At 37.7% G+C, this 8,574-nt stretch overlaps 1 protein-coding gene across 1 annotated transcript in view; it reads right to left on the bottom strand.

Annotated features, from left to right (window-relative positions):
* Positions 1-169: 169 nt before the first annotated feature.
* The window catches only part of stag2a (STAG2 cohesin complex component a), a 17,393-nt gene continuing 8,988 nt past the window's right edge, over positions 170-8,574 (bottom strand). Inside the window, exons 14-34 of the mRNA XM_023404819.2 lie at positions 8,516-8,569; positions 8,203-8,320; positions 7,956-8,059; positions 7,764-7,856; positions 7,566-7,655; positions 7,264-7,467; positions 7,081-7,151; positions 6,839-6,926; positions 6,655-6,735; positions 6,309-6,401; positions 6,010-6,184; positions 5,764-5,903; positions 5,572-5,673; positions 5,263-5,411; positions 5,005-5,133; positions 4,688-4,896; positions 4,287-4,524; positions 3,853-3,963; positions 3,608-3,734; positions 3,057-3,134; positions 170-2,336 (exon numbers count right to left, since the gene is read on the bottom strand). Of these exons, the coding sequence (XP_023260587.1) occupies positions 2,313-2,336; positions 3,057-3,134; positions 3,608-3,734; positions 3,853-3,963; positions 4,287-4,524; positions 4,688-4,896; positions 5,005-5,133; positions 5,263-5,411; positions 5,572-5,673; positions 5,764-5,903; positions 6,010-6,184; positions 6,309-6,401; positions 6,655-6,735; positions 6,839-6,926; positions 7,081-7,151; positions 7,264-7,467; positions 7,566-7,655; positions 7,764-7,856; positions 7,956-8,059; positions 8,203-8,320; positions 8,516-8,569 (2,478 nt within the window). The 3' untranslated portion in view covers positions 170-2,312. The remainder of the gene's footprint in view (positions 2,337-3,056; positions 3,135-3,607; positions 3,735-3,852; positions 3,964-4,286; positions 4,525-4,687; positions 4,897-5,004; positions 5,134-5,262; positions 5,412-5,571; positions 5,674-5,763; positions 5,904-6,009; positions 6,185-6,308; positions 6,402-6,654; positions 6,736-6,838; positions 6,927-7,080; positions 7,152-7,263; positions 7,468-7,565; positions 7,656-7,763; positions 7,857-7,955; positions 8,060-8,202; positions 8,321-8,515; positions 8,570-8,574) is intronic.

Here is an 8,574-nt window from a genome sequence, read left to right as displayed (position 1 = left end):
CAAGTGAGCTACCTCCGGTCTCATTTGGACAAGCTAATCATTTTCTTGAAAGTCTGCTACGATATAAGAAGGAAAATATTAAATTTATGAAAGTTTAAAAAGTAAAATTAAGACAGTATTTCTGTATGTCCTTCAAGTTCTCAATTGTAACTATGGACTGACAGCCATGTCACACGGTCGCAGATGGTTTATTCTTTCATGTTACATCTCCAGACATAAATACAAATCTTAAAGGATGCAATGGGCACTTTGTAAATAGAATAAAAACACAAATTTAATATACACAAATATTTGTATATATGTGTAAACATACAGATGTATGCACATTATCAGCAGTTCAATGCAAAACGGAAAAGATCCAAAATGAAATGATTTATAATTTACAGGCAATTCTAGGATGTTTTTTCTCATCTGCCTAACATGAATTGTTATGCATGTATATGGAACTGTTTAAGACCACGTGATCTGTTTCTCCAGTTTATGGTGAGGTTGTGAGGAAATTAGGAATTTGTTTGCAACTACAATATGAATACACCCTTTTCCATAATATCTTAGTCTGCCAGCCAGGCCAATACACAGAGGTAAAGAAATATCGCAACAATCCACTGAAAGACAGACATGTATTGTAAGTATACTTGCAAATTAGTAGGTTATCTTGAATAGTTACATTCTATTTCTTTAACCTTTCCCTAAAATTTCAAGCAAACAGAAACTGCAAATATGAAATAAGCACCAATTCACAATATATTACACATCTGTAACTGTATAATATACCATTCTGATACTAGAATAGTTGACTAAAGAATTCTAAAACTTTGCAATTTATAACAATCCTATAACTCTTATACACACAACAGTGGTACACCAAATAAATTGGCTTTTTGAAAAAATCCTCTGCAAACTTGCAAACTGGGAAAAAAAACAACACAAAACAAATAACACACACCCTTAACCATTTTTCAAATCCTTCCTTTTAAAGATTGCAATTATGGCATGTCCATGTTGTTAGATATTAGATAATATACAATGGAGAAAAATATTCAAGATATAGGAGAGAATACATGTTTAAGGTTGAGTCAAAATTTTATGTATGATATGGTGAATCCTCCGAATATTAAAAAATAATTTTAGATGCAGCCAACACTTTGTCAAATTACTACATTTGAACAAGTGTAGTTAGCAATTACTTTTTCACCCATTTGTTATAGAGATGAAAAGAAAATACAAACAGCTGGCCATATCTATAGTAACATAATCATTTCCATTAAAAAGGATTATTTCAGCATCTATGTGAAATAACATGATTAGAAACCATTAATTTACATTTGATTGTCATTACAAAATATCTATAAATGAAAGTAATCTATAAGGTATAAAAGCAGAACACATACATTTCTAAAAAATACCATCACAAAGAAATCTGAGAATGCCGTATATCATTTGTGGCAAGGCCTTTGAACAGTATGAGACGCCAGTTCACATTATACTTTACTGTGTACATGTTTCAATATATGGCTACATGCCATGCCAAAATCTACAGTTTAAGAGTACACTAGGTGAACACAATATCACTAACACCTTTACAATGCAGTCCAATTCAATAGCCCTGAAATTAATGCAGATTTTTTGAAGCTTATGATGTTCAGTTTCATTTAGATTGCGTCAGTGAGGCGTTGATTGGAGCCTTTGATAATTTTTTAAAAATATGGCTGTAAAATTACCATAGAGTTGAATAAACACCCCTGTGACGAAGTGCAGTGTCATTATAGTGTTCAAAAACAAATGAACGATAAAAGCATCATAAAGATAGTATTATTTTGCAGGGCTTTAATATTTCTATCAACTTGTGTTCATGAAATTGTGTTCACCTCACCTGTATATTGGCCACTATGTATTTACAACAGACAATTTTTGTCTACTGAATGAAAAAGATTAAAGGTATATATTATTAATTTGAATTTCAGTCTGTTACTGCCCCCTCACCATGCACCTGCCACATAATGTCTGTACTGGCACTTTTATTAACCCAAACAGCTTCACCTTAGTTAAAGCTAACATCAAGTTGTTTTTTGGGCAATGGAAGAAAAACAGAAACATTTCTCCTGCAGTGTGACAGAAGTCTGGTGTGTGAAAATATCAGAATAAAATTCAAATTCAAGCTCTCCCTCTAAATTTTAACAAAGTGTTGAAGAGGCAAACGTTGGTGTCTCGCAAACCATTTATAGTAGTCCATTTTGCTCCATTCTGATTTTCACAGATAACAGTCATCCATCTTATCTTCCAAGGATTTTGATGACACATTGTCCTTCCTTTTAGTACATTGAGACATTGAGAACCTAAAAACAAACACAAATGTATTTTAGTAAAATTTGATATAACAATAAATCCACAATAAACCACAAAAACAATATTTTAGCCAATGTTGCTAATAAATTATATTCTATATATTTTTCCTACTTTTTGGTGGGGGTTATTCATTGTCAACTATGGTTTTCATTTTATTAAAAACAAACAAAAAAACAGCATTTGGGACTTGTGTATTTGTTAAAAACAGTACAGCATCCACACCAATTACTACAGGATCGAGAAATAACTAGTATTTCAGTTTTGTGTAGACAGTATATTCTGTAAGTATTTCAACAGTGTAATAAACTGTGATTTTATCAATATTTCAAGTGAAAATTTCATTGCTTTTTGCCATTAGGGTGGCCTGGGAATACAATGTAAACAATGTTAATCGAAGGTGACTATTGCTGCTGTTCTCCATCGTGGAGAAAGCTATGAATGTTTCAGAAACACCTTTAGCTGATGAGTATTTGATACACAAAAATTGTGTTTTTGGTGAAAGTGGTTATATCCAACTTTAGTGGTCATAATTGTCCTTAAATAATGACTCATGATCATTAGAGAACGGAGTTACCTCAAGATAACCGGCCTAAACATTTATGAGAAACAATGGGCACCCACCTACAACAACAAATATAAGGTTTACATATTACATTTTAAAAGAAGGAAGAAATAAGTGGATGGTTTTATAAGAAGTGGAAAATCCTTACCGAATCATCCATAATGGAAGATGGATCAAAGTAGTCTGGCTTTAGTTCTGTTCTTTCTCTGCGATTCTTTGATGCCGGCTGAAAAATAGCAGCTCAGTCAGAACAATGCACCACAAAATGTGATTTGAGCTTCATAATAAAAAATAAAAAAAACATATGAAAAGTATATACATTAATTTCGGTGATTAAATACTGCACATTTACTCAGGTAGGATGTAATAATTCACTTTTAGTTTTGTGCAAATTCTAATATTCTAAAATCTGACAATACAGGGAGGGAATAAGACTAATTAAGTTTCCATGTATACAGTGATCACACACATTCACATACACTATATGCACCATCATCAAATCAACGTCTGTTGTTGCTGTTTTTTATTTGGAGGAAACTTGCTCATAAAGTTAATGCCAGTAAAATATGACTGGACCATAAAGGGACATTTGATTTTTGCTGACAGTTAAAATGTGGTTGCAGAGCTTGTAATATACAAGGCACTGTTTGCATTTCTTTTATAGAAACACAGAATCAAGATTAACATTTCTTGAATTACCAAATCGATGTCAATTGTGTCAAAATCCATGCCCTCATTGATGTCCTCCAAGCGGTCCTCTGATGACATCATCACATCCTCCACTATTGGCTCTTCATCATCCTCCATGAGTCCAGAGCCTCGACGACTGAGGAATACACACTGATTGTTAGGGGATTGTTCTTTTTTGAAATACCGTCTATTGGTTGGATGTTATATCAAAAACTGTCAAACCCCCCAGCTCTAAATTTTACTCTGAATCTTACATTGCTTGCTGCATGTGGTTCCTCATCTTGGCATAGTGCATGCTAACCCGCTCTTGCTGCTGACGGGCTTCAGCTTGTTGCCTCTGTGTCACCATCCAAGTAACCTGGGTACTGTAGGGCAGTATTTAACATGACTTCATAAGGCTCATAGTTTAACAGAAATAGCACAAGATACTGTAAACAGTAGCAATATTTGCAAATGTTAATTTCAAGGTAAGGTAAAGGAAAAGTTACAGTTGCTTAAGAAAGTTTTTGATTTTTAATACATTTTTTCTAAAAATGTCTAAACTTGTTTTCACTTTGTCATTTTGAATTATTGTTTGTAGATTCATGGGCAAAACGGAAATTATATCTATTTCAAATTAAATCTGCAACACAATAAAGTATGTAAAAAGTGAAGGGGTCTGAATACTTTCTGAAGAAGGTTTTCATACTTGTAATCCATGGCAGCCTGGTGGTGATGGTGTGGCTGCTGCTGGGTAGGCACAGGCTGATGGGGATGCTGCTCTGTTGGCATGGTGTATGCGGTCGTGTAGCTGTCCTCTGGCCTCATCTTCTTTGGATCCCTCAGTACCGTAGACGTGAGGTGGGGCGAATGCATCATTACTGGCGTTTGCACGTTCTGCTCACGGTTCATCCAGACTGCGTCACTACTGCTGCAGCTGTTCTCTTCTGCTTGAGAAAAGAATTTCTTAAACTCCATGTAGTTTACTGATCGCATGCAGTGGCCATGAGAATGTGCACACCGGGCGTTGGCAGGGGATGATGGCATTAATGTAAAGGGTTTTACAGAGAAGGTTCCTTACTGACTGAGACACATTGTTGAATTGCTCACCTTCAGGCAGTTTCCTTTTGCTAGCAGTGACTGGCTTGGACTTCTTACTCCTGATGGTGGACCCCCGACTGCTGATCCCACTGATGACAGACATGGTATCATCGTCCACTCCAGCCTGCAGGGAGTTCCTGTAGGAGATAAGCGGCAGCCAGCAGTCGTCCCTCTGCAGCGCCATCTGAAACGTCATGAATCGCTCCAGGTACATGTGGCTGTAGAAGTGACAGAATGACAACAGTCAGCACCTTTTCAGGGTCCCCGCGACAGCTGTGTGTTCACCACAAACATAAATCTCTACACATCTTGCGCCTCAAACTTACACTGTTCTCTTGTCCTGTCGAATCAGTTTGCTCGAGAACTCGCTCAGAATATCCAGAAACGCTAGATTAAGCGGTGGACTCCCCTCTCCTTGGGGACTAGGCTCTTTAAAAGCAAACTCAATTCCATCCCTAAAACAAATACAGGCGAAATAATGAATGAACAGCTTTCCTCATTAAAACACACATTGTACACAATGTAAGACCTGACATGCATGCAAGCTGTAAACCACATGGTCTTGAATCAGGACTGTTCCTTACTTATGTAACATGGCAATAGCCTCCCTGGTCTTCAACTGATCCAAGCCAAAAGTTAATGAGAAGCGCCGAGCAAGCTCTTTAATACCGCAGAAGGCTGACGATGAGCGGTCACAATTGAAGCCAAGTTCAGACAACATCTCATTGAATAACTACAAAAGGAAGAACAACAAAACATTATATGTCTTTACAGGTGGTTTCACAGCTGAGAGGCCTGAAACTTAGACTACCTAAAGAAAATGAAACAAGACAACAATAAATATGTTGTCTTTTTACAAATTACTAAGTCCCCACCCAGGCCAAGAATCTTACCTTTTGCAGGCTCAATATGAGTGTCTTTGCGCATTGTATTTTGTCGATTTGTCTGGTTTTACTCATGGTTTCCTTGATGATATCTCCATAGTCATTGTAATACTAAGGAGAAAAGGATGCAATACTGTTAACAAGAAGGGCAGGGCTGGAGGAACTTTTTATAATTACTAAAAAAAAAGGATTAAAACCTACCCTCATATACTGTTTAAATATATCTGCTCCAGTGTCAATTTCCACAACATTGTAAATGATTAATTTGCAATAGGCAGCTAGAAGGTTTCTTCGCTTGTGCAGAGCCTCGATTTTACTGGCTTCATCATCTTGCTGTCCGTCTGAAAAATACGTCATTCAAACATTAAAAATACATATTATCAGTTGTCCATGCCCCACTTTTCAAATTTTAGTGTGGTTGGTTAACGTGATGGTAATGACTCTGACCTGTGCTGTTGCTGTCATCATCCTGATCAATGAACACTTGATCCATGATGAAGTTGAGCAGCTCTGCCTGCAAAGAAGAGTCTGGCGTATAGACCAGAGACTCCAGTTGTTCCCGGCCTGAAGACATAATTTGGTGGCTGAAGATCAATAGCAGATCACATAGAATGGTGAAGGCCTGGAATAAACACAACACCTCAGCATTTATGACAATACTGACTGACCACATTTTCAGCTGTAGTGAACGATGGCCATGTAGAAACATCAGGAATAAGAGAACAGTCCTGTCAGCATAATCCCACCTGCTCCTTGACTGCGGTGTTGATGCTGTTTAGGTAACGCTGACACATTAAGGAGAAGGCTCTCATTTGCTTTCTCAATGTCACCATATCGCCCTAAAAGGAGCAAATGTTCAGTTAGACTGTCCTGTAAGTGAACAAAGTGCAATCCTTTCAAATCGAGCAGATAACAGTTAGGACTGTTCAAGTATCAATAGATCTATATGATTTAAAAAAGCCACGCCTTGAGAAGTAAAAATAATGGTGATATATATAAATAATAAAAAATTGTGAAATAATAGTTTTCTTGAAACAATCTAATGACAAAGAAAAGATCTGTAAAGGTTAATGATCAATAACATGTAAATACCTTTAATGAACTGCCATCTGAAACCTTTGCTAGATGCCACAGGACGATGTAATGTGTGCACTGCATTGCATGAATCACAATCTGAGGGGAAGAAAAACAGGCAGATCTGATGATGTTCCACTCAGTGATTGAAATCGTTGTAACTGATAATGTAGACAGGACTGTACTGTTAGGGCTTTGATACCTGTTCAGGCATATCCCCATTCTGCAGACCTGTGTTGAGTAGTCTGTAATTGCTGGTGAAGAGATCCCACTTGGAGAGGTCATGTGCACTGGAGGGAGAAAGAAAAAACACAAACAAAAAATAGTAGATATTAGTATAATTTACATTCATGCAAATGTTACTATTCACAACTTATCTCATCAAAAAACAACCAAAATCGACGACTACTGAAATCATTAGCACAATCACGTCAGTTTCTTTACTTGTGGAAAGCGCTGATTTTCTTGAGTGTCGATAAAACCTGGTAGGCATCATCATCATCTGGTTCTTCACCCTGACAAAATAAGAGATTCAACCCTTGAAATCCTGGATGTTCACTCTTTGCCCTTGCGCTTGTGAACATGCTTTCAAACAATCCATGCAAAAAAACATCTTACAGCACCCACCTCTTGCAGGAAGTCCTCCAGGAGTCTACTGAACTTGTCTACGAGCTCATCGAGAAGCTGGGAGCGGGCAATGTCCACACGGTTGAAGATGGTGAACTCTTCATTGCAGAGATAGTGGTAGGTGGTAGAGCAGGCCTCCAGGACCTCAATGTCTGTGTGCTTATCTACCACCTCCCAGACTTGCCGTAACAAGGCATCCAAGTGCTTTATGACAACATGAAAACACATAATATAATTGTTTTGGTGGAACTGCGGGCAATTTGAAGTTGCATAATTTGGAACAAATGTGAAAACTGACAAACCTTTTCTAACCGGCCAGTTGTGTAGATGTCAAGATCAAAGTACTTTGGTATTTGTAGCAAATTGGTCACCTTATCGATATCAACACAGTACTATGAAAAGGAAAGAGAGCAGTTAGGTTGAATGTTGAGGAACACGTTTTCAAGTAAATGTACAAGTTAACTCAGTTGTCGGATGTAGGGCAGAATATAAGTATTCACCTTTGCCAGTAATAGAGGCAATGCAACGGCAAACATTTCTGTGATCCGTGTCCGATCATCCAGCTGCGTCTTCTTCTCCTTTGCAGTCAGGACCTTTTTCATGAACAAAAACCCAACCATGTCAACAACATGAAATCATTCAAGAAACACACTCGATGCTCTCTATGTCGAGCATAATGACTAGACACTCACCCTCTTCCCTGTGCCTCTGCCTACTGGCGGGTGGCATTCACAAGCCTGCCGAATGGCACAGAGCATGATCTCAACCAGAGCCGTCTCCTGTCGATCAGTCAGGGCTGAAAATCACAGACACATAAAGTTACTGACAATGTAATGATGAGTCTTGCCCTACTAAGTGAAGTACCAAAGAAAAACAAAAGAGTGGAAAAACTAAAGGTTCCCTTTGTTCGTACTGCAGTAGAAAAGCCTCCCTACTTACCCTCCTCTCCCGGCATGGGCTCATCCAGCAGCAGGCTGATCATAGTCTCCCAGTCCTTCAGCAGTTCTGACGCACACTCCCACAAGCTATCCACCAAGTAGGCCCCATGTTCATGGAGCTATGAAACATCAAATGGTTAAATTTGATTATTATTTGATTTAACAATGGAAACAACAAACAATCCTATCTAATCCTATCCAAAATGAAAATTTGATTTTAACCCTCAAAATTAAATTGACAGACATAAAAAAAAATGTTTAAGGTAATGAGCTCAGGGTCAACATCCAGAAGTGAGACACAAAGGTCTGGTTACCTCGCTCTCCAAGAAGAAGAAAACAGTAGTTTTGATAAGGCTGCCGTTGAGGCTCTGCC

This window comes from Seriola lalandi, unplaced genomic scaffold, assembly GCF_002814215.2.
Source record: "Seriola lalandi dorsalis isolate HSWRI2012SDOR001 ecotype SW California unplaced genomic scaffold, Sedor1 jcf7180002054256, whole genome shotgun sequence".
Lineage (NCBI taxonomy): Eukaryota > Metazoa > Chordata > Actinopteri > Carangiformes > Carangidae > Seriola > Seriola lalandi.
The sequence above is the reverse complement of the archived record's forward strand: the minus strand, read 5'-3'. Positions and strand labels throughout refer to the sequence as shown.